The sequence below is a fragment of the Nyctibius grandis genome, chromosome 4, assembly GCF_013368605.1.
Source record: "Nyctibius grandis isolate bNycGra1 chromosome 4, bNycGra1.pri, whole genome shotgun sequence".
Taxonomy (NCBI): domain Eukaryota; kingdom Metazoa; phylum Chordata; class Aves; order Nyctibiiformes; family Nyctibiidae; genus Nyctibius; species Nyctibius grandis.
In genome coordinates, this window is record NC_090661.1 from 1348445 (window position 1) to 1372873 (window position 24429).

Here is a 24429-nt window from a genome sequence, read left to right on the forward strand (position 1 = left end):
TTTATTATTACTTATAATTATTTATAATTATTCTAATAATGTGATACATAATAATGTGATGAGCTAAATGCCATTCAGGCCAGCAAGGAGTGGGCAGGATGAAGGACTCTGCAACAAGTTACTGAGACTGGCTCAGGCTGAAGACTAAGTTTGCAGTTGTTTTCCTGCTCCTGACTTAACTTCATTGCTATAACCATTTTCCTCTTACTTCCAATTATTATTTTTTTAATCATCTTTCATTCCCTCACCACAAAACCATTCCACTGTACCTTTCCATGTGGTCACAATGAAGGTAATCACAGGTAAAATTTAATGAAGAAGCTCCTGCTAGGAAAAAATAACAGATTGAGACATTTAAGAGAATACACATCAAGAAAACACAACCCCTGTTCTTTTTTACTGCGTTTTGAAATGAAATAACATCATTAAATAATGAAATCTGAGTAGATAAAATGTCTGAACCGCTCTATCAGGTGAACATCAGTTAAGGAGAAGGGAGATTGTAGCCACGTTGTAGAAAAACTTATTTCAATCTATTTCCACTGACAGCTTTGTACACATAATAACACATTTCAAAAGAGAAGTATCTTAATTTGAAACTCATATAGTAGATACTATACTGTGTATCATAATAGTGAATAGCCTACTAGATATCATATATAGCATAATAGCAGTAGTACAGCCGTGTATTGTAACAGTGTAGGAGTAACTCACCCTGCTGATGAAGTAAATCTGGATGGAAGGAAAGCAGGAGAGGGAGAGGAAGGACAGAGGGAGTGGGATGAGGTGGACACAAAATCATCCCAGCAGGGCCAGGCTTTCAACCCAGCCTGCCTGGCAAGGCTGGGCCTTAAAGCCTGCTGGGAAAACCACCCCCAGAACTTGGCCTGGGCTCCACTTCTCTGTCAGAAAAGACAAGCAGCAGGGCAGTACCATGTCCCTGGACACCAGCATGGACACTCAAGGAGAGCGCAGACGTCAATCTCAAGCAGCTACAGCTGCCCTCGCTTGAAGCATCCAGATTTCATCATCATTCTTTAAGCCACCTCTCCAGAGAATGAGAAACACTGTGTATTTGTGTACAAATTTTATTCTGAAAACAAAACCCAGCACGTGGCTTTGACAAGGAAGAGGAAAAGCCTACGCAAAATACAGAATAAAATAAAGTAAGAAAAAAAAAGAGGCACTATCCTTTTTCTTCTCAGCCTGGGATCTGTCTGTGTGTGTGTACAACGTGGGAGGAGGCCTCCTGGAATCAGGGAGTGAGCAGGTTTCCATTCTAGGTTTATTTTTTTAAACATAAAAACAGAACCTAGCAGGAAAATTCAGGTTTGGAGAGCTGCAGTCTCGCCTCAGCTTGTCCTGGGTTTATGCACTAAGGGTGGGCCAGAGCTTTGCTGGAATCAGGACAATTTTTTTATTTTTTAAACAAAGTGACTATAATAAGGGAAGGAAAACACCTGATCCTGTTAAAGGGAGACATTTACCTCACTTCCCACCTCGAGCTGGCTTTCCATCCACGCCTCTCTTTTCTCCTTCAGCCCCTCCTGCTTGCACCCACCTCTCTGGAAGGACTGTGTCAGGCAGAAATCTATCCATTTGTACCCAGTTTGCAACTTTTTATTTCTTAAATCAGAGGGGGGGGGTGTGGTCAGCATCTCCCTTTAACTCCCCAGCCCAGGGGTCCCTGCAGCCTCATCAGAAGTCTCCAACCGATGAACTGCAGAACGCTGCTCCCTGGCTCCTCACCCCTCCAAGCCCCCCACGCTGAGGTTGCTCCACCTCTTTTCTCTCCTCGCATGTTACTACAGCACGGAAAGACACTTGTCTGCTTCACTAACCTAGCCTGGGGGGGAAGCGCTTCAGCAGCAGCCTTCTAACACGCAGGACAAAGACAACTGTTCATTATTAGCCTAAAATTCCTGGTTGAGCCCAAAAACCATCACTCACAGGGGTTTGTGGCCGGCCAGTCTGGCTATTTCCCCTTTTTGGTCTTTGTGGCGTTGTTGGTCTTGGCTTTCTTCTTCGCCGAGCCCTTGCTCTCGGGCTCTTTGCGCTTGGCCGACGTGATGGAGCCCGTCACCTTGAAGAAGTCGTCCAGCCTGCCCTGCGTGCTGCCCTGCCGGCTTTTGCTCAGCCTCTTCACCCCGTTGCGGATCCGCTCTTCGTTGAACTGCTTCTCCCCGCACATGAACTCCACGAGCTCCTCCTCGTTCGGCTCGCTCCACTTCAGCTCCACGGCGTCGGGGTCGACCACGTCGGGTTCTAGAAAGAGCTTCTGGGCCTCTTTGTGCAACCAGTTCTCGGGCAGAGGGTACTTCTTGGTGTCTAGCTGCTGGATGATCTTCTCGATGGTTTTGTGCTCCTTGATGAGCTCGACGGCACGCTTGGGCCCGATGCCACGGATGCTCTCGCAGTAGTCGCAACCCAGGAGGATACACAGATCCACAAACTGCTCCCAGGTCAGGCCCAGATCCTGCAGAATACGGTTCAGGTGGAACTCCTGGATGGGCAGCTTCTTGGTCTCGCTGGCAGTGAGGTGCCGCATCAGCACGGGACTGCCAAAGGTCAGGCAATCCATATCCTCCGTGGCGGCCGCGTAGACCTTCCCAGCCTTCACCAAGGTAGCGCAGCTGGCTTCGGCCTCCCCCGGCGCCTCCACGTAGGGGATGCCCATCAGCGTTAGTAACCTCTTGCACTCGTCCGTGTGCTGCTGGGTCACCTTGACCAGCCTCTTGCTGTACTTCTCAATGTTGTTCTCCTCTCCGGCCTCCTGAGCCTCCTGCAGGTGTTTCTCGGCCTCAGCCCGGCGCTCAGTCCGCTTCGCCAGCTCCCCCGACTTCAGCTGCGGGGGTTTGCCGTCGAAGACGTAAACGGGCTTGATGCCGCTCTCCACCATGCGGATGGTGCGGTAGAACATGCCCATCAGGTGGCTGGTGGTCTCGCCCTCCTCGTTCTGCAGCACGTCGGCTCCCTGCCGCACGGCGATCAGGAACTGGTAGATGCTCATGGAGGCATCTATAGCGACCTTCCGGCCGAAGTAAGACTTGATGTCGTTCTCCCGGATGGCGCCAGGAGCCACGTCGGCAATAAGCTTGGCCAGGCCATGGATTCCCATCCTGGGGAACAGAAAAGGGGACGCTGGCATCAGCCTCTGCACGCCCCTGCCACCTCCCCAGCATACCATCACCCCCCCCGCCTAGGCCCATCATTACCCCCCAGTCCTGCCTCAGCCTCCCCCAGCCCAGCCCCTCTCCCCATCACACCTCACCCTGCCCCAGCCCCACCATCAGAACCATCCAGGCCCCGTTATCCCCCTGTTCCCACCTCCAAACTTCTCCTAGCTGCAGCCTCCCCAGACCTGCCATTAACCCCTCTTCCCTTATCCCCCTCCGCTAGCACGCCATTCCCTGCCTCCCTTCCACTACCCTCCTCTTCCTGCCTGGGCCTCTCCCGGCCCGTTATCTCCTCAGGGCCCGCCCTTATCCTCCTCTTCTAATCACAACCAACCCTTTACCCCCCGCTATTCCGCTTCAGCCCCTCCCGGCCCGCAGATACCCGTCCCAGGCCCGCCTCAGCCTGCCCCAGCCGCCATTAGCCACCCCCATCTCGCCTCAGCCTCCCCCCACCACCATTCCACCCCGAGCCCGCCTCAGCCTCTTCCAGCCACCGATACCTTCCTCCTTCCTTGGCCGCCATTATCCCCCCACCGCAGCCTCCCCCCGCCGCCATTATCCCCCCCGGGCCCGCCGCAGCCTCCCCCCACCGCCATTACCCGCCCCGGGCCCGCCGCAGCCTCCCCCCGCCGCCATTACCCCCCCCGGGCCCGCCTCAGCCTCCCCCCGCCGCCATTACCCGCCCCGGGCCCGCCTCAGCCTCCCCCCGCCGCCATTACCCCCCCCCGGGCCCGCCTCAGCCTCCCCCCGCCGCCATTACCCTGCAGCTCGCTCCCGCCACCGCTCCCGCGCTCCGCCGCAATGCCTGCCGGGAGCCGGCGGAGCCAATAGCGAGCTGCTCCCACTCGCCCCGCCCACCTATCCCGGCATCCCCCGCGCCCGCCCTCCCTTCCGCTTCCGGCGGGCAGCGGCGGGAGCGGAGGCGACGTGTCGGAGCGGCGCGGGACCCGCGGCCTGGGCGCCATGGTGAGGGCCGGGGCCGCGGCGGGGGCCGCGGCGGGGGCCGGGAACCGCCCCCGGCCCCTCCCGTCCCCCGGCGGTGCCGCTCACCGTGGCCGTGTCCCCGCAGGAGCTGGAGGCCATGAGCAGATACACCAGCCCGGTGAACCCGGCCGTGTTCCCGCACCTCACGGTGGTGCTGCTGGCCATCGGCATGTTCTTCACCGCCTGGTTCTTCGTGTATCCCCGAGCAGGAGCGGGCGGGTCGGGGTGGTGGGGGGAGCCTCGCCTTGCTCTGCCTCCGTTATCTCCTTAACCCCCGCGCTGCAGCTACGAGGTGACTTCTACCAAGTACACGCGGGACATCTATAAGGAGCTGCTGATCTCGCTGGTGGCCTCGCTCTTCATGGGCTTCGGCGTCCTCTTCCTGCTGCTCTGGGTCGGTATCTACGTCTGAGGCCCGGGCGAAGAAGCACCGGTCCCGCCTTGTGAATGCCCGGTGGCTGTAAGCTCCCTCAGGTCTTAACGCTCTGCCTGGGTCGGGGTGGGGGGTCCTGGAAGCGTAGCCCTGCGGCAGCTGATCTTTACAAAGTTCAGGGCTGAATTTAGGACTTGGAAACAGCCCAGCAGCTGCCCTTGGGCTTAATTAGTGCAGCTACCCCGAGGGCAGCACACTGCTGTAGGTGTGAGGCTGCTTTTTATCTGCCAGCTGCGGGCAGAACTGGGGTTCATCCCTCTTTGAGGCAGTAAGAACTGCGGGTGCTGGGTATTGTCCTTTGCTCTGTGGCTTTAGGCACAGCAGAGTCTGGCTGTGGTGCTGCCCTGGGCATCGCTGTCTCACCGCCCTCCTTCATCTCTCCTTTGGTTCTAGGTGGAAGCCCTGCAGAAGCTCTTTTTATATTTCTTTTGTACTTCAACAACAAAGCCCGTGTCGGGCATGGGCTGTGCTCCTGGCGAGTGACCTCTGCCAGCCCCACAAACCTGAATAAAACTGGCTCTGTGATGCACCTGCCTTTGGACTCTTGGGTTGTCTTTTAGATACTTCTTTTTTCTCCTCCCCCACCTGGCTTTTCCAAACCACTTTGATGTTGGCACAGGATCGACATGCCTTGGGATGGGCCCTGTGTTTATCACAGATCCCCAAAGCCTTTCAGTGCCACCTCGTGCAGCCAGGCTCTAGAAAATCACAGAATCACAGAATGTCAGGGATTGGAAGGGACCTCGAAAGATCATCTAGTCCAATCCCCTGCCGGAGCAGGATTACCTGGATCATGTCACACAGGAACGCGTCCAGGTGGGTTTTGAATGTCTCCAGAGAAGGAGACTCCAAACCTCTCTGGGCAGCCTGTGCCAGTGTTCGGTCACCCTCACTGTAAAGTTTTTTCTCATATTTATGTGGAACCTCCTGTGTTCCAGCTTGCACCCATTGCCCCTTGTCCTGTCAGTGGATGTCACTGAGAAGAGCCTGGCTCCATCCTCATGACACTTGCCCTTTACATATTTATAAACATTGATGAGGTCACCCCTCAGTCTCCTCTTCTCCAAGCTAAAGAGACCCAGCTCCCTCAGCCTCTCCTCATAAGGGAGATGTTCCACCCCCTTCATCATCTTCGTGGCTCTGCGCTGGACTCTCTCTAGCAGTTCCCTGTCCTTCTTGAACTGAGGGGCCCAGAACTGGACACAATATTCCAGATGTGGCCTCACCAGGGAGGAGAACCTCTCTCGACCTGCTGACCACACCCCTTCTAATACACCCCAGGATGCCATTGGCCTTCTTGGCCACAAGGGCACACTGCTGGCTCATGGTCATGCTGCTGTCCACCAGGACCCCCAGGTCCCTTTCCCCTACACTGGTCTCCAACAGGTCTGTCCCCAACTTACTTACACCAAGCAGGACCGCCCCGAGGTGGGTCACTTACCAAGGTGATGGCCGTGGTGGCTGGGTGGAGGTGCCATTCGGCCTGGGTGACCAGTCTGTGGTCCCTGGGTAAGGTGCTGGAGCGGCTCCTCGGACACCAAGCAAGGAGAAGGCTTGTCTGGTGGGCACCACAAGCTGTTTTTGTGGGAAATGAGGTTTTGGGAGGAATGCTAGAGATGTCCAGGGCGGAATAATCGGATGTGCCCTTCAGTTAAGTAGCGAATTAACTGCCTTGCCTATTAAAGAGGAGCTTATTTATGGCAGGCATAACTATTTTTATAGGTAGCTTGGAATTTGTAGCCCAGCTTTCAAAGCAATTAGTGCTCAAAAATCAGAAATCCCAACAGCTTACAGATTTAAACCCAAATTTCCTGTTTGGGAAGGAAACTTTCCCTCTGAGGATGCTCCTGGATGTGGCCCTGACCTCCAAGGCATGAGCAATGAGAGCTCTTTTTATACCCATTTGCTGAGCAGCCACAAACTGGAGCTGTTTGGACCCTGACTGGGAATGTCTGGAAACTCCCAGTGATCAATGACACAGGGTGGGGGGTTCCTCAGTCTTGTGGGGAGCAGTTTTATACCTACTGAACTGAAAGATTCTTCCACAGCAAGGGAGGAATGCGCCAGGAGCCGTCCTTGGATACAAAGCAGTATTTATATATTTATTTATATTGGGCATATTTACCTCCAGCATAAAACAAAAGTCTAAATAAGCCAAACAAAACAACAAAAAAAAATGGGGAATCCGGAGACTCGGCACTGAAATTCAGCAAAATATAAATATAAATCAGAAAGAAAAGGAGGGAAACCACGCTTGTTCCCCACAAATAAAAACCAATAATCAATAATACCGGCTAAGAACGCAACTCTACAAACTCGCTGGCAATATACAGTGATTAAAGCTGTGACAGCAACATTTAAACCAAACAAATTAGTGCTTTACTCTTGTTTTTTTCTGTTTTCCTTAATTCTCACAGCGGTGGCAGTCTCTATTTACAGGCTTTAAGCTCTAACAGCAGGACAGAACGTTTGTGAATTTGCTTTTGAAACAAACTCCCAAGTTTCTACACTCGTCTTCCTCCCTGCCAGGAGTGTCTCGAGAGATGAAGCATCTTGTTTCCAGCAAGAGGAGGGTTTTTTTTTCCCCAAGCTATAGGGCTGGAGACATCAGCTCAGAGCTCCCTCCGTCTCATGCCTGATTGTTAACCCTCGTGTGACTGATTGGGGATGGGGAACACGTCTTCATTAGGGCAGAGATGCCTTTTTTAGGGGGGGAGTCTAAGCAAAGAGCTGTTTCCACGGGCTCAGAACCAATCCTGTGACCCTTTAATCATTACCACACCCTTCTGAGCTCGGTTCTGCCTCGCTGCGCAGTGCCTGGTGGAAAACTGGCATCAATTTAAGACAAAAGGTACTACAAGATGCTAAAACCTGTGCTCTGAATCCCTCTCCTGATCGCAGGGATCGCTGCCAGCCCAGCGCTGCTCTGCTGGACCTGCGTAGGTCCGGCCTTTGCGCTTCAGGGGTTGCCCCATCTCAAGCTAACTGGTTTTTGAGGCACGCAGCATTTTACGCACGTGTGGGAAGCCACTGCTCCCTCGTGCAGTCCTGTAGTAGCAGAAAAAGGCACTAGAGATGTCCCCATAGCCCTTAGGCACTTGGTTGGCCAGTGGCCCTCAGAGACCCCGTGGCTAAGCATCGCAGGGACACCTGACAGGCTCCAGCTCCTCCTGGGCCACCCCCTGCTCCACATTTCTAGTGATTGATTGATTCCTCCCCTCCAGGAGCAGCTTCCCCTGCAGCGGGTGACATGGACCTGTGGGTCTTGGCCGGCTTCAGCGAGGTGGTGGCTTGGTGGTGGTGATTGCAGGGAGGGCTTTCAGCTCTGGCCCTCACACCACCGCCTGTCACCTCTTCAGGGGCTAAACAAGCACGCGGGCGTTTAGCCCAGCTCGGCACTACGAGGGCAAACAGCAGGTCTGAGAAGGCTACCTCTCAGCTGAGCAGATGTCGAAGCGCACGTGGCATCACTCACCTGAATAAGGACTTGCCAGACTGGGCCACTGATTGCCAAGTGGAGAAGAAAAGCTGCCAAGAAAGTAAAACTTCCCAGTTTAAGGCCAAGCACAAAATAAAACCAACTGAGGGAAGAGCACTGAGTGACCTCTGCAGAGCTACCTCGGAGGGTTTCCTTCCCAACTGCAGGCAGGAACAGAGAATCCTGCTGAGCACGGAGCTGACCTCCTCGTGACAGGGACTCCCAGGCCTTGGGACCTCGGGCTTTTTTGAGGGCAGTCCCCAGCTTCACTCCTGCTTGGCTGCCCAGCGTTCCTCAGGTTCCTGCCTGCCCAGTGCACTTTAGTAACTGGAGAGCATCGCCAATGTGGGTGTTTGACCCCACCTTGAAACTGCCCTACAAGTAGAGCCAGGTCCTTGGGTGGCAGAGACGCTGCAAGGAATTGCAGGGCTATGGCTGCTTTGTTGGGACCTCTTCTCCCAGGCAACCAGCGCTAGGACAAGAGGGCACAGCCTCAAGCTTGGCCAGGGGAGGGTTAGGTTGGACATCAGGAAGCATTTCTTCTCAGCAAGGGTCATTAGCCATTGGAAGGGGCTGCCCAGGGAGGTGGTGGAGTCCCCATCTCTGGATGTGTTTAAGACAAGCCTGGCCATGGCACTTAGTGCCCTGGTCTAGTTGCCATGGTGGTGTCAGGGCAATGGTTGGACTCGATGAGCCCAGAGGGCTCTGCCAACCTCATTGATTCTGGGACAAGCTCAGAAAGGAAGTTCTGAGATGGGTGACGAGATAAAACCACTCCCCAGACTGGGGAGATGAGGTCGGGTAAGGTCCCACAAGAGGTGCACAGGAACCATCTGGATAAAAAAAAGCCCTCTTTGCAGCTTGTTTCTCTGAAGGCACCAAAACGCAGCAGCCGGAGCCTGCTGCAGTCTCCCAAAACCAGTTTGGTCCCAGTTGCCTACGTGCAGTCTGACCTGTGGCTGCAGCAGTCGAGCTTTCACGTGGTGGCCCCCTTTGGTTCCCTATGCGAGACACACGGAGCTCGAGAGGGACAGAATTAGAGAGACCCAATTTTTATACAGCTTAAAAAAATCCAGTAGTTTAGCAAGTTAAGAACTTGTAACAGTAAAATACCCCAAACACTCAACACAACTGCTGAGGACAGCGACGGCGAGGGCCCGCAGCTGCTGCCATCCCCCCTTTGTGGGAGAGGATCAGCCTCTTCGGTGCCTGGCAGAGACCTGGTAGCCACGAGGTGCAGGGAAGCCACGTGGCACGTCCCCAGCGACTCAGCCTTGCTCTGCAGGGCTTTGCCAGTGGTCTGTCTTCTGCACATCTGGGCAGAGGTTGGCTCGAGAGGCTCCACACATGCTGCACGAGGCCACGTGAAGAACAAAAACGGGTCCCACGACAACGCAGGTGACTCGTGGTGATGTTTCTCCCATGGGTTGGTGGTGAGTGTCCCCACGCGGGGTTTGGCCTGGGCACAGCCTCAGCAGCATCTCCAGTGGGGTTCTTGAGTTCGTCCATCCAGACCTGGGTACGGTGAAAGTTAGAGCATGGCGAGGAGGGGGACAGACAGCGCTAACATCCAAGCTGCACCTTGGTGTCCACAGAGGACAGTCCGTTGGTGGGTCCTGGGGTCTCCGGGGGTGTGGGGCTGCGGGGGATGGCCCTGGGCCCAACCAGAAGGAACAGCAACTCCAGTGTATGACTTCCAGTACGTCCAGGCACAGCCTTCCCTTCCAGGCCAAACTCCAGCGTTTGTGCTCTTGGGAAGGGCTCCAGTGTTGAGCAATTCCAGTGTTGTGAAGGACTCGTGTGGCACATCTGGGACCACTGGGGCAGGACAGGATGGAGCTCCCATCCACACTCTGGGATGCAGCAGACCCCTTCCACGTTCAGTCTAGTGTAAGGCTTTCAAATCCAGTGTTGGGAGGGGAGGGAGAAGTGATGGAGGACACGAGCGTCCCCATAAGGGAAGGAGGCATCTGGGGCAGCGTGGGATGGTGGGAGTCGGCGCGAGGTGAGCCCAGGAGATACCACGGGGCTGGTTGTTTCTGTGGCTTAAGGTCCTACGTCCTGCGTGTGCTTCAGTGCCTGCGTCACCAGCCGCAACCAAACCAGCTCCACGTCCCGCGCGGGAGACGGGGGTGAGGTGGGGCTGCGGGCTAGTGGAGGAGGGTGTGCGGGGGGTCTTCCCCAGTGTCACCAGTCCCCCTCCTCTCTCCAACCAAAAGGCACTGGTGTGGCCAGGACTCACTCACAGAGCCAGTAAAACTGAAAATAATAGTCAGTGAAAAGGTGTCCCATGTGCTCGGGAGAGGTGCTGCAGTTGGCTCGGCCCTGGGGGAGAGAGAGATAAAAAGGAGCTTAGAGACAGGGGTAGGAGACACGCTCCGAGGGGGTGATTGTGCCTGAATAACGTCCCCGTGCCCACTACCCATGGAAGTGGAGAAGGTACCACGATGGAGAGGGCTGTGGAAGGCGACAGCCACGCTGGCGAGGGCCGTGGAAGGCAACAGCCACGCTCGTGAGGGCTGTGGAAGGCTCTCAGGACAACGTGGCTGCTAAACCTGCCACCATCCCATCGTTCTCCTTCTGCTCAGCCCCAGCCAAGAGGAAGGACAAAGAAGCTTCTGGTACTCACAGGCTGCGCGACTCGGAAGTGGTAGGTGAACTCCCGGAAAGCCAACATCACGAGAGGCCAACGGTGCGTTGTTTCCTGGGGAGGAAAAAATGGGATGAGGTCAGGGCTGAGCATCAGGGGATGTTCTCCCAGGGCACATGGGGAAGGAGCCACACAACCCTGCGCTGTCGAGTGGAGGAGCCGCCTCGCCGAGGTCAGCAACGGAGCTGGGCTGCGAGGGGCAAGGCGGCACGTCTGGGCTCATCGAGTCCAACCGTTGCCCTGACACCACCATGGCAACTAGACCAGGGCACTAAGTGCCATGTCCAGGCTTTTCTTAAACCCCTCCAGAGATGGTGACTCCACCACCTCCCTGGGCAGCCCCTTCCACTGGCTAATGACCCTTGCTGAGAAGAAATGCTTCCTCATGTCCAACCTGACCCTCCCCTGGCCAAGCTTGAGGCTGTGTCCTCTTGTCCTAGCGCTGGTTGCCTGGGAGAAGAGGCTCCCACTGCACTACAACCTCCCCTCAGGTAGTTGTAGGCTGCACTAAGGTCACCTCTGAGCCTCCTCTGACTCCTGGGGCTCACGCAGAGGGACAGGGTGGGATGTTTTCCTTCAAGTGCCCACACGTATCAGGTTTACAGACACCTCCCTGTTGGGTGGTGCAGGGATGTCTGAGGGTCATGGGCGTGAGCCGGTGCAGGGTACGGCTGTCTTTGAGCACGAATTTCCTCCAGCAACCCCCGTGCTGCCCCAGCCAGGCTGCTGGAGTCCCTCCTGGAGGGATCCGTGGTGATTTTGTGAGCCGTACCCTCCCTACCTGCGCGTCCGCGGCCTCGGTGGAGCTGTTGGTGCTCGCAGTTTCCTGGCAGGGCTCACTGGAGGTGAGGGCACAAAGGGAGATGGACACAGTGGAGGAGGAGCTGGGGAGACAAGACACTGTTAGCCTGGAAAGGAGGAGCCTCTACCCCAGCTCAGGCAGGAGACACCATGGCCATGGGCATGGTATCCAGCCAGCTTCAGGGGTACCAAAACACCCAAGAGATGAGCCCCATCCACTCACTTCATCTCCAGGGTCAGGTTGGTGTTCACGGCCGTGAGCTGGCTGACGGGGATGCGGTAGGTGACGTTTCCAGCCCTAGGGACACGGAGAGAGCGTTAGACCTCACCGCAGCACTTCAGGCGGCTGTGAGATGGCCAGGCCAGGACCCAACGGCTTGGTTGGGCTGGGACTTCAGAGGGGAGGGCTTCCCAGGCTAGCCCCCAAGGACGAGCTCATCGCCAAACGCGATCTCCCTGAGCTCTGAGGGAAGCACTGGGAGCTCCTCTGCCCAAGGAGCAGCACGGGGCGATGGCAGAACACGGCCCAAGCTCCAGGAGCTCCAGCCCAAGCCTCCAGAGCCCCCCCAGCGCTGATGCTCACCTGCACACACCGGCGGCTGCACAGGACCGGGCCTGGATGGCCATGTTGATCTCCACGATGCGGACGGAGCGCAGCACTGGGCTTGGCCCTGCGGGTGGGAGAAGAGGCTGTTGAGGAAGAGCAAAGGGAGGGCAGCTGGGGTACCCGGAGCGAGGAGGGCTGGAAGGGACACTTGGCACTGAGACCACCTTTCCTCATCGCCCTGTTGGCAGAGAGGGGGTTGGATTGCTGCAAGACAAGGAGTGCTGTGTCCAGCTCTGGGGCCCTCAACATAAGGACATGGAGCTGTTGGAGCAAGTCCAGAGGAGGCCACGGAGATGCTCAGAGGGCTGGAGCCCCTCTGCTATGGAGACAGGCTGAGAGAGCTGGGGCTGTTCAGCCTGGAGAAAAGGCTCCGGGGAGACCTTCTAGCACCTTCCAGTGCCTGAAGGGGCTACAGGAAAGCTGGAGAGGGGCTTTCTACAAGGGCATGGAGTGACAGGACAAGGGGGAACGGTTTTAAACTGAAAGAGGGGAGATTGAGATGAGATATTGGGAAGAAATTCTTTGCTGTGAGGGTGGTGAGACCCTGGCCCAGGTTGCCCAGAGAAGCTGTGGCTGCCCCCTCCCTGGCAGTGTCCAAGGCCAGGTTGGATGGGGCTTGGAGCAACCTGGTCTGGTGGAAGGTGTCCCTGCCCGTGGCAGGGGGTTGGAGCTGGATGGTCTTTAAGGTCCCTCCCAACCCAAACCAGTCTGTGATCCTATGAAAGTGTAGGGGAAGGAAGGGCAGGGCTGGAGGTTGAACCTGGCTGCACTGGGAGAGCTGGGGGCAAACAAGCCTCAGGGTGGAACACGGTGAACTGTGCAGGACGGATGAGACCCAGGTGGCTGAGGATAACCCAGGAGCACAGGGAGGGAAGAAGATAGGGTCCCACCTACCATCCGTGCCGGGCTCCTCCGTGCGCGGCCACTCGCTCACCGGCTGCCTGACGCTGCGCTGCCGCCGCGGGGAGTTGCTGCGGGAGAGCGAGAGGTTGGAGATGTACTTGGATTTGCCCTGGCTGTGGGTGAAGGGGGAGGAGGGGCTGGCATTGGGGCTGCCGAAGCTCTGAGACCTGTCAGGCGTCTTTGGCCACTTGGTGTAGGAGGCGGCTTTCCCGGCGATGCCCCTGGATTTGGCTTTGATATTTGTCACTGGCAGGAGTGAGGTCTGACTTTGGTCTGGGGAGAAAAGGGAGAGAAAGGTTGTGCTGAGAGAGGCTGGCGGCACTCCCGACCTCCGAGGCCAGTGCAGAGAACAGCCACCACCTCTGGGTTTGTCCTGTCCCCTCGACACCTCCTGTATTACCCCTGTGAGCAGCTGAGGCTTCCCAGCCTCTGGGCACGGAGGGGCTGCTGGGATCCTCGCAGCAAAGGGAAGCTAGAGCGGGCTGTGGGGGTTAGAGATGAGGAAGAAATTCTTTCCTGTGAGGGTGGTGAGAGCCTGGCCCAGGTTGCCCAGAGAAGCTGTGGATGAACCCCTCAAGGGAGGGGGTAAGGCCAGGCTGGATGGGGCTTGGAGCAACCTGGTCTGGTGGAAGGTGTCCCTGCCTGTGGCAGGGGGGTTGGAACTGGATGGTCTTTAAGGTCCCTCCCAACCCAAACCAGTCTGTGATTCTATGATTCTATGACAAAGGAGGGGCTGTGGGGACAAAGCAGGCTGCCCTTCCAGCCCCCACTTACCCCTGGCAGCAGGACCACGGATGCCTGACCCGTGCCACACAGGCTGTTCCTGCTGGGGCAGGTCTCAGCCCAGGCAGCGGGAGGGGAGGACAGCAGGCACACGTTGAAGGGCAGGCTGCACGTCCTTGTCACAACGTGCAGAGGCAGGATAGGAGGGGAGAGGGGGCTGGGGATACGAGGCGATGCAATGGTGGGACAGACACACCTCGGCGTTGTTCCAGCACCTCCTGGGTGCCCAGGCTGGGACCTACCTGTCCGGTTAGTGGCACGAGTGGGGCTGGTCTCAGAGAGGGCAACGGAGGAGACGTTGGTGGGAGCAGCAGAGCAGCACATGGAGAAACACGGGGGGCTGAAGCAGGCTAGGATGCTGTGACCAGGTAAGCTGAAGACTAAGTCATGTGTGTCCTCTGCAACTGGGGGGCAAACAGCAGGGACACGTGGAGTAAGGCAAGGGGAGAGGCATCTAACAGGAGCAGCACCAAGTCCCCCCCTCGCTGGCATCTCTTCCACAAAACCAGAGCCTCAGGACCTCCCAGCATGAAGACAGCCCAGTGCCAGCAAGCCCCTGGCAAGGAGGAGCACGTTCATCACCCTGCACCACCACCCATCACCGTGTGTGTCCACCAGGCCCTCTGTGACCTACCCTGGTGCGTGGGGGTCCCGCCACCGGCTCCACCCGACGCGGCCGTGGATCGCACCATCTGCGTTTTATCAAAGTTCTGGCTTGACCTGAAAGGCAGGAAAATGCAGTGAAAACCTTTACCCTGGGGGACAACGGTGTCACTTGGATGTGAAGAGAGAAGCGGCCGTAGCAGCGAGTGGGGCGATGGGACCAGGTACATGGAGCAAGAGTTGACGTGGAGAGCGCAAGGGTGAGGAGGAGCAAAGATTGGGGTGATGTGGGAAAGGAGAGGCAGGAGAGAGGCACGCTGGCTGTGAAGGCAGCAAGGAGAGCTAGGAAATGGGGAGTCGGCCTCTTCTCCCAGGCAACCAGCGCTAGGACAAGAGGACACAGCCTCAAGCTTGGCCAGGGGAGGGTCAGGTTGGACATTAGGAAGCATTTCTTCTCAGCAAGGGTCATTAGCCATTGGAAGGGGCTGCCCAGGGAGGTGGTGGAGTCCCCATCTCTGGAGGGGTTTAAGAAAAGCCTGGCCATGGCACTTAGTGCCCTGGTCTAGTTGCCATGGTGGTGTCAGGGCAATGGTTGGACTCGATGAGCCCAGAGGGCTCTTCCAACCTCATTGATTCTGGGGTTCTGAGTCCCACTTGCTGAAGTACACTCATATCCCTTTCTCTGCTTTCAATTTAGCTTAAGATTCTTGGTCTTCTGTGGTGCAGATGGAAGAGAGAAGAGGAGTTGAGAGAAGGGATGCAGAGCAATTAACAGCATAATGAAACAGTAACATACCGTGGACACAGAGCGACCGGGACCCCAGGACCCCTGTGCCGAAAGAGGGCCAGGAGACAGGCAGTGGGCACAGCAAAAGAGCTACAGGACAGTGAAGGGAGATGGGAAGAAAAGGCAGGTGGGTGAAGATGAGGAGGATGGTGGGGAATGAAAGAGGATGTGGAAGAGAATGGAAATGAACAGACAAGAATGGGAAAATTAAAGATGAGGTGGAAAGAGAATGGGTTGGATGAGAGATGTAACCAGGAAGGGAGAGAAATAGGACAGGGAGAAGAGAGAGAGAAGAGGAGACTCATTATTGGGTGACAGGAGCTCCCAAAGGAGCGAAGCGTGCCCAAACCCAACGCCCAGCCCAGGCTGCCCGTGCTGGGGCCCTTCCCTCCACGCTCTCTCCGCACCAGGGACTCTGTGTGCAGAGGAAAACTCTTGCCTAGCACAGGCTGGTCCAGCCCCACCGCAGTCAGGGGGATGATGCTGGTTTGGTCCAGCTCAAGAGGCATCCAAAGAACACTCAGACTGGCCACAAGCTCATATGTGAGCACCCAAAGAGAGTATTTCCTTTTTCTTCTCTGTCCTTCACTTCTTGCTCCAGATAATTTAACCGTCATCAGGCTTGTACGTGCGGATGCGTTTGGTCATCTTTAGGGCTTGACCCACTGGAACTGCACTCACTAACCCCACAGCAGCTGCTGTTTGTGCTGCAGGCTCCCCCGCTCACCACGTCCCTCCCGCAGAGCTCAGAGTACCCACCCATCGATATCCACGAGGTCCTCTTCACTGCGCAAGCTCAGCACGTAGAGGGTGGACATGGACACCACACTGCAAAGAGAGAGAGGGGCACGGGCTGAGGATGGGCACGGGGTGAGGGACAGATGTTGAGGTGTTGGAGCGAGTCCGGAGGAGGGCGACCAAGCTGGGGAAGGGTCTGGAGGGTCTGACCTACGAGGAACGGCTGAGGGAGCTGGGGGGGGTTTAGCCTGGAGAAGAGGAGGCTCAGAGGTGACCTTAGTGCAGTCTACAACTACCTGAAGGGAGGGTGTAGCAGAGTGGGAGTCGGCCTCTTCTCCCAGGCAACCAGCGATAGGACAAGAGGACACAGCCTCAAGCTTGGCCAGGGGAGGGTCAGGTTGGACATCAGGAAGCATTTCTTCTCAGCAAGGGTCATTAGCCATTGGAAGGGGCTGCCCAGGGAGGTGGTGGAGTCACCATCTCTGGAGGGGTGTAAGAAAAGCCTGGACATGGCACTTAGTGCCCTGGTCTAGTTGCCATGGTGGTGTCAGGGCAACGGTTGGACTCGATGAGCCCAGAGGGCTCTTCCAACCTCATTGATTCTGTGACATGGCATGGGACTCATCTGCTGCCGAGGGATTTCAGCCCATGAAGGAAGCTGTCGGTCCCCAGCCCCTCGCTGTGCACCCCACGGATGGCACGGGCCAAACTGATGAGCTGGAGAGAGACAGAGGAGGAGCGGCCTCACCTGAACGCCATGATGATGACCAGGGCAATGATGGTGCCTTGCAGGAAGCGCTGGCTCATGCAGGCCTGTTCCGGGACAACCGACGGTGACTGCAAGGGAAAAACCCCCAGGCTGAGCTCAGGACTCCTTACTGCTCCCACCCAGCCCACCCCAAGCCCTCTTCCTGCTCCCCTGCAAGCCCTGAACCCGCTCAGCGCAGAAGCCAACAACATCTTCATTAGACATGGACAAAATGAAGGTGAGATCACGGAAATGGGAGCTCCCTTACCTTGCTGGCTACTTTGTGGGGTCTCTTTTTGTGGGGCACGCTCCCCGCACGGCTGAACTGGCTTCCCGTTTGGCTGCAAGGAGAAAGAGGAACGGAGCTGAGCTGTGCAGGGTCAGCACCCAAAGCCACTGCCAGGTGAAAATGTGATTCTCTGGTAGGGGAGAAACCTCTCCGTGGCATGATAGTCACAAAGCCTCGTCCCTTCATCTGCTCGGGGGTAGGTGCAGTGCTGGTCTGCTGCCCAGAGAGCCTGAATTCTGCCCCCAAACCTGCAGGAGCTGACCAGGGTCAGTACGATGATTTTGGAAGCATGAGAAACCCTTTGCCCTGAGAAAACCCTTTGCCACCTTGCCCTTGCTCTAGGGAAAGGTGGGGACAATTTCATACTGGGTTTTTTGGGCTGGTCTAAGAGCAGGCTGTTGGTATGTGAGGCCACACCTTGGATACTGTGTCCAGTTGTGGGCCCCACACCTCAAGAAAGATGTTGAGGTGTTGGAGCGAGTGCAGAGGAGGGCGACCAAGCTGGTGAAGGGTCTGACCTATGAGGAACGGCTGAGGGAGCTGGGGGTGTTTAGCCTGGAGAAGAGGAGGCTCAGAGGTGACCTTAGTGCAGTCTACAACTACCTGAAGGGAGGTTGTAGCGCAGTGGGAGTCGGCCTCTTCTCCCAGGCAACCAGCGCTAGGACAAGAGGACACAGCCTCAAGCTTGGCCAGGGGAGGGTCAGGTTGGACATTAGGAAGCATTTCTTCTCAGCAAGGGTCATTAGCCATTGGAAGGGGCTGCCCAGGGAGGTGGTGGAGTCACCATCTCTGGAGGGGTTTAAGACAAGACTGGACGTGTCACTTAGTGCACTGGTCTAGTTGCCATGGTGGTGTCAGGGCCATGGTTGGACTCAATGATCCCAGAGGGCTCTTCCAACCTCATTGATTCTGTGTGTGTATTCCAGACCTGTCTCACCAATCTCAGCTCCTTGAATCCACCCCAGGCCAAACATCCCACCACTCCTCCCCATCTCCCCTTTCCCAAACCGGGCTGTCCAGGCTCAAAAGGAGATATCCCTCCTGGCTCCCGTGCCCTCAGTGTGCCCATACCTGAACGCCCCAGAGCTCACGGTTGACTTCATGCTGTCCAGCCGCTTGAGCTTGGCCAGCTTGTGACTCCACCGCTCCAGCTCATCGATGCGGGTCTCCAGGTTGTCCGTCAGCTTGCACAGCTCCTTCACGGCTCCCACGTTCTCCATGAAGATGCGCTCCTGCCAGGGAACAGGTCGGCACGCTGAGCAGCCTGGCACACGGAGGCACTCTGGGTCCCATGGATCTGGCCACCCTGACTGCTCTTCTGTGCCCTGCCCCAGGGAAAGGCTACACAACACCCAGCTCTGGGGGTAGAGAATCATCCAACACGACACATCTAGATCTCTACAGCCCCTGGATGCAAGAACAAGGGATATCGTAGAATCCCAGACTGGTTTGGGTTGAGAGGGACCTTAAAGCCCATCCAGTTCCAACCCCCTGCCACGGGCAGGGACACCTTCCACCAGACCAGGTTGCTCCAAGCCCCATCCAACCTGGCCTTGAACACTGCCAGGGAGGGGGCAGCCACAGCTTCTCTGGGCAACCTGGGCCAGGGTCTCACCACCCTCACAGCAAAGAATTTCTTCCTAATATCCCATCTCAATCTCCCCTCTTTCAGTTTAAAACCGTTCCCTCTTCAAACCCAACCAAAATGATGAATGTTGGTACAGGATCCCTGAGGTCTCCTGCTGGTGCTAACCCAAAGAGTCCATCTCCATCACAAAGGATGGACACAAAGTCCCCATCTTCATCAGGAGCCCTTGGTCAAACCGTGAACAACACTCCCCACCTACCCTTTCCCTGCCCCTCCCCAGCCCTGTCTCTTGCTCTGCAGTCCAAGCTGCAAACATCTCACTGGCGTGCTGGTCCAGCACGATGCTCAGAGGATCTTGGCCACCACTTGGATAACAATAAGCAGGTAGAAGCCTCCAAAGGACAGCGATGGACTGGCCACACGCAGATGGGACAGAAAAGGTCACGCTCACAGCTGCTGCCAGCTGGTGAGGGAACTGCAGGGATGGAGGCTCCAAAGGAGAACCGGGGCCCTGAGGGCAGTCCTGGCCACTCCTGCTCTGGGCAGAGGGATGCAGGAGAGAGCTGGCAGCTTTGGGAGGCTGTCCCCTCCATGAGTGCTGTGGGAGGCTGTCCCCTCGATGCCCAGAGCAGCAAACAGGCTGCCACAGGTTACGGAGAGGTCAGGCAGTCAGGTGCTCTGGGTTATCTTGACATAACCACCTTATCTTATCTAGAAAGGAGAGATGATGACTAAGAGCCTCCCTACAGGAGGCTGCCAACAAGGAGCCCTTCCTGAGGGAGATGCTGCCAACTTTCACCAACATCAGGCTAGTTCCTCCCTGCTGATGCCTGCCGTCCACCCAGGGCTGCTCCTGACATCTGAAAGACCAGCCAGGTCTGAAACTCATACGGGTCACGTTGGCCTAGAAGGCATCACAGTTTCCCTCTTCCATCTCCAACTCCCTTGAGCCAAGTTCAACAGCCTCCTCCCCAGCCTCCCTGCCCCTCCAGCCTGCCACCAACCTTGTTCACCACCAGGAAGTTCTCAAGGGTCTTCCCATTGGAAAAGACCAGGTCCCCGGTGTCCTTCACAGCTTCAGGGAGGATCTCCTTTACCTCCTGAGCAATGACGCCTGCGTGGAAAAGACAGAGTGGGTCAAGGTGGTCTGGGCAGGGCTCCTCCTGCCATCGATCTTTCTCTGGCCCATGCAGTCGTTGGCAGGAACCCTGGTCACTAGGGATGACACCAGGGCTGTCCTCCCCTCACCCCAGCCTGTGCAGGGCCAGGCAGAGCTCGTTGGAGGCCCCGTGGTCTGGGCAGCCCATAAAGGCTCAGCGAGAGAAGAGCAGAGGCTGTTCAGACAAGGTTGGTTCCCAGATGACATGGACAGGGGTGTCCTTGCTTCACCCCGCTGTAGGGCATGGCTGTACCCCAGGAGAGAGGTGGGTACTGGGAGAAACCTTGTCCCAGAAGCCCTATAAGCCACCTGTGGGAAGTGCCACCTTCTCTCCCGCTCCCTAAAGAGGGAATTTCATTAGATGCCCAAACTTGAGGTGGTGAGAAGCCCCCTCTCTCCTACCCCATGCCTGGAGGGTTGCCCCAGAGCAGAGCTGGGTACAGCCAGCTGCTCAGCACCATGAACGCGAGGTCCAGCGCTGCAGACGCAAGCAGGTCACCATGGTGGGACACCGGGCCCGTACCTGTCTCAGAGGCGTTGTCAATGCCCGCCGTGGCCGCAAACTCAGGCTTGTAGTTGTAGTGTACTAGCCGCATCCGGGAGATCCTCTTCAGCTGCTCTGTGGTGTCCACCTGGGACAAAACAGACACATGCACCTCTTATGATCGTACCCAGCTCTTCTGGACAGGCACATCCAGCTGGGAGGACTTCATGAGACCCCCCCCCGGAGAACTGCATTCAGCTCTGGGGCCCCAACAGAAGGACATGGAGCTGGTGGAGTGAGTCCAGAGGAGGCCACGGAGATGCTCAGAGGGCTGGAGCCCCTCCGCTCTGGAGACAGGCTGAGAGAGTTGGGGCTGTTCAGCCTGGAGAAGGCTCCAGGGAGACCTTCTAGCACCTTCCAGCACCTGAAGGGGCTACAGGAAAGCTGGAGAGGGGCTTTTTACAAGGGCATGGAGTGACAGGACGAGGAGGAACGGTTTTACACTGAAAGAGGGGAGATTGAGATCAGATACTGGGAAGAAATTCTTTGCTGTGAGGGTGGTGAGAGCCTGGCCCAGGTTGCCCAGAGAAGCTGTGGCTGCCCCCTCCCTGGCAGTGTTCAAGGCCAGGTTGGATGGGGCTTGGAGCAACCTGGTCTGGTGGAAGATGTCCCTGCCCGTGGCAGGGGGTTGGAACTGGATGGGCTTCAAGGTCCCTTCCAACCCAAACCAGTCTGTGATTCCATGACCAGAGCAGAGCCGAGCCTCTCCCCCAGGCTCTGGCGGGCCCCACTGTGCTCTCTGATACACTCACCTGTTTCCAGCTTTGTAACTTCTGCGTTTGCTAGTTCTGGCTAACAGTGAGAGTCAATATTCCCTAAGACATGGTGGACAGGCTGTGTTTGGGACAGACAGGGACAGACAGACTTCTAAGGCACTTCCCATCTGGTCAATAGGAGCTCAGGTTGCCCATGAGGACTATGTCAAAATCAGGAGCTGAAGCAGGCTCACAAGGACACTCACACTTTCTGTGGTGCCTCTTCAGACCCCTGATCACCCCAAGCCGACCCTGCTTTCACAGAATCCCAGAACCAATGAGGTTGGAAGAGCCCTCTGGGTTCATCGAGTCCAACCATTGCCCTGACACCACCATGGCAACTAGACCAGGGCACTAAGTGCCATGGCCAGGCTTTTCTTAAACCCCTCCAGAGATGGTGACTCCACCACCTCCCTGGGCAGCCCCTTCCAATGGCTAATGACCCTTGCTGAGAAGAAAAAGGGTCATTGCCTGGCTCTCACCTCCTGGATGTCCTCCTTCACTCGGGCATCTGAGGGGTGCATCAGTGAACCCATGACCTTCACGTTGCCATGGACCACGAGGGCTTCATCGGGGCGGTCCGTGTTGATGCCAACCCGGCCGTGGTGAAAAACTGTATCAGGGAGCTGCGCCCGCTGCCAGAGCACGTCGCTGTCGCTCTCGAACTGGCCAGGGTTGGAGGCCTGTGGAGGGACAGGGAAGTGGGGACTGAACAGCAGCAAAACCAGGGAGAGAAACGCTGCGGTGCTGCTGGGCAGAGGCACCCTGAGATGCAGACAGAGCGGGGGTGTCAGCCCCACAGCCCCATCCCTCCACGCGCGTTGAAGAAGGACCATACAGCAGGAGAGGCTGTGGGCAACAGATGGACATCAGAGAGCCCCAAGGTGCTGCTCTGCTCCAGCAGAGCCCCAGGAGAGCCTGGGGATGGTGGGATGGTGCCCATCTCTTCCTGCTCCTCTGCATTTGAGCACCGCTGCCTTGGCACATGCAAAAGCTGCTGCCCTGGGAAGGGACCCAGTCCTCCCACACCTGGAGGCCTTGTCCAACCCCCCTGTTCCCTCACTTCCAACAGCTCTACCCTGGACACCAGTCCAACTTCAGGAGAATGGGACACCTTCCTTATCCTACAACAGGTTCCTGCGTGCCCTGAGGCTGCTCTGACTAAGCAGGGGTGGAAAGGCTGGAGCCAGAGCCCAGGCATGGACAGGGAGAGCTACAAGGAAGACAGAAAGAGTTTGGAGAAGGTGGGAAAGGGCTGGGTGGGGAAAGCACTGAAAAGCCAGAAGAAGGTAGGAGGGTTGCCCAGGACATCCAGCAAAGGACTGCGGGGCACCCGCAGGGGCTGAGGGAGGAGAGAGGGACTTACTCTGACGATGATGCGCTCGGAGATGTGGGCTGCGAGCGTGTAGTTCTGGTTCTGCGCGTGTGCCTGCAAGGCCACCACGAGCATGAAATACCTGCCAAGAGGGGAGGGAGGTCAGGGTGCCATCCTGGAGATGAGGCACCGAGCTGTCATGGTGGGCTTGGCACATCCCCCCTCCCTGTGCTGTGGGGCACAGGCACTGTCCCCAACCCCTCACAGAGTGGAGGAGACCTTTCTTCTTCCACACAGACAAGGACGGCCACTTCAGGACCTGTCTCCAACGTCCCCCTCCCTCCAGCCACACTCCCCAGCCCGGGGACTGGCACGTCCCCAGGCCCCCAGTGTTCAGGATGGCTTGGAGAAGGCATCCGAGCTCCTCACCGCTGGTCTGGGTTGGGTTTGCCTTTCTTCCGCATGTTGTTGGCCGTGGTCTCGCTGAAGTGCAGCCGCCCCACGGTGACCTTGGTGACCTGCTCTGGAGGCAGGTTGACCCTGAGGAAAGGAAAACAGAGGAGTGAGCAAGGAGATGGCTGGAGAGGAGGTTCTTTGGGGAACAGCCATCTCCTGGCCTGCTCCACCAAGGCAGGTCTATGAACCAAGGCAGAGTGGGGAACATAAAGAGAGGAGAACTGGGCTGTGGGAAACAGAGGAGAAAACTGGAGAGTGTGACACCCACAGCACCACCCTGAGACCTCCAACTCGGCCCCTTTCCCCACCTTCCTCTGCGCTTCCCCTACACGAGCCTGGCCCGGGTGACACTCACGTGACAGGGTTGAAGGGCCGTTTGCTGCGGTCGGACTGCGACTGCTCTATATTGATCGACTGGTTCAAGGCCTCCAGCTGGAGAGAGAAACATTTGGGCATGTGACAAAGAGCAGAAAGCTGAGACCTTCCCCTCCCCACCTCCTTCTGCCCAGCACAGACCAGCTGCCTGCCCAGCCCTCCCAGGACTCAGTACCACTGACTAGCAACACTCAACTTGAGCGTGGTCATTGTCCAAGCATGGGTGCCTCCCTTGGCAGGGGGGCAAGTTGAGGGTGAAAGGACCTTCCTGAAGTCCCTATATACCTTCAGAGTCAAAGGCGAGTGAGAGGCAGCCCTGAAGACGCCCAGGCAGTGACTGAGCCCATCTTAGGACTCATCTTTCAAGATCTGCCCTGTTCTGGCCTTCAGCGTTCTCCTACACACTCCCCTCCAACTTAGCACATGAAGACGTGGCGTTGTGTGATCCCAGCTGCCTGCCAGCACCCCTTCTCCCTCCTGGATCCACTACTGGCCCTCAGCTCCCGCTTGCCTTCACTCCGTGCAGCTTCAGGTAGAAGCACTCTAAGGGTTTCAGGCCCTCGGGGGTCTTCACATACTTGGGATCTCCAAGCATGCCGATGTAGACCGTGACTTGGAAGTGATTCTTCTTCTGGCACACAAAGGCGTCGTCACCCACGGAGAAGTTGAAGCCCTTGTCAGCATCCACGCGGTACGTGAGCATGGGGCTGTGGAAAAGGCAGCGGGCATTAGACCAGAGCCCCGTGTGTGCCACGAGAGGCTCGTGCGGGGAAGGAGAGAGCCTCTGGTGCTGCCCCTCCTGCCTTGCACCGCCGCTGCTCTCGGGTGCTCGCAGGGCTCATGGGCACGGGCAGGCGCTGCCTGACGTGTCCCCAGCACCTTCCCTAACCCCACAGAATCAATGAGGTTGGAAGAGCCCTCTGGGATCATCGAGTCCAACCATTGCCCTGACACCACCATGGCAACTAGACCAGGGCACTAAGTGCCATGTTCAGTCTTTTCTTAAACCCCTCCAGAGATGGTGACTCCCCCACCTCCCTGGGCAGCCCCTTCCAATGGCTAATGACCCTTGCTGAGAAGAAATGCTTCCTCATGTCCAACCTGACCCTCCCCTGGCCAAGCTTGAGGCTGTGTCCTCTTGTCCTAGCGCTGGTTGTCTGGGAGAAGAGGCCGACTCCCACTTCACTGCAACCTCCCTTCAGGTAGTTGTAGACTGCACTAAGGTCACCTCTGAGCCTCCTCTTCTCCAGGCTAAAC

General features: G+C 57.0%; 3 protein-coding genes across 4 annotated transcripts in view; 1 reads left to right on the top strand and 2 right to left on the bottom strand.

Moving 5' to 3' along the window:
* Positions 1–1072: 1072 nt before the first annotated feature.
* FEN1 (flap structure-specific endonuclease 1) lies at positions 1073–3978 on the bottom strand. The gene is made up of 2 exons (XM_068397767.1): positions 3937–3978; positions 1073–3119 (listed from the first exon to the last, which is right to left on the bottom strand). Exon 2 carries the CDS (start codon positions 3116–3118, stop codon positions 1976–1978), a length of 1143 nt encoding a protein of 380 aa, XP_068253868.1. The 5' UTR covers position 3119; positions 3937–3978; the 3' UTR covers positions 1073–1975.
* An 87-nt stretch (positions 3979–4065) lies between these two features.
* Positions 4066–5127, top strand: TMEM258 (transmembrane protein 258). 2 transcript variants are annotated; one of them, XR_011047928.1, is made up of 4 exons: positions 4066–4142; positions 4246–4355; positions 4446–4634; positions 4987–5127. XR_011047928.1 is itself a non-coding variant. In XM_068397847.1 (4 exons), exons 1-3 carry the CDS (start codon positions 4140–4142, stop codon positions 4570–4572), a joined length of 240 nt encoding a protein of 79 aa, XP_068253948.1. In that variant the 5' UTR covers positions 4066–4139; the 3' UTR covers positions 4573–4620; positions 4987–5127. The 2 variants fall into 2 exon arrangements, 1 of the variants encoding a protein (XP_068253948.1); XM_068397847.1 differs by having other exon boundaries at positions 4446–4620.
* A 4583-nt stretch (positions 5128–9710) lies between these two features.
* Positions 9711–24429, bottom strand: part of MYRF (myelin regulatory factor) — a 54805-nt gene continuing 40086 nt past the window's right edge. The window contains exons 9-28 of the mRNA XM_068399526.1: positions 23684–23879; positions 23153–23229; positions 22771–22881; positions 22393–22483; positions 21509–21709; positions 20251–20359; positions 19573–19682; positions 18052–18212; positions 16960–17032; positions 16692–16780; positions 15965–16033; positions 15215–15295; positions 14450–14535; positions 14058–14219; positions 13024–13305; positions 12106–12193; positions 11746–11820; positions 11503–11605; positions 10701–10775; positions 9711–10396 (exon numbers count right to left, since the gene is read on the bottom strand). Of these exons, the coding sequence (XP_068255627.1) occupies positions 10310–10396; positions 10701–10775; positions 11503–11605; positions 11746–11820; positions 12106–12193; positions 13024–13305; positions 14058–14219; positions 14450–14535; positions 15215–15295; positions 15965–16033; positions 16692–16780; positions 16960–17032; positions 18052–18212; positions 19573–19682; positions 20251–20359; positions 21509–21709; positions 22393–22483; positions 22771–22881; positions 23153–23229; positions 23684–23879 (2326 nt within the window). The 3' untranslated portion in view covers positions 9711–10309. The remainder of the gene's footprint in view (positions 10397–10700; positions 10776–11502; positions 11606–11745; positions 11821–12105; positions 12194–13023; positions 13306–14057; positions 14220–14449; positions 14536–15214; positions 15296–15964; positions 16034–16691; positions 16781–16959; positions 17033–18051; positions 18213–19572; positions 19683–20250; positions 20360–21508; positions 21710–22392; positions 22484–22770; positions 22882–23152; positions 23230–23683; positions 23880–24429) is intronic.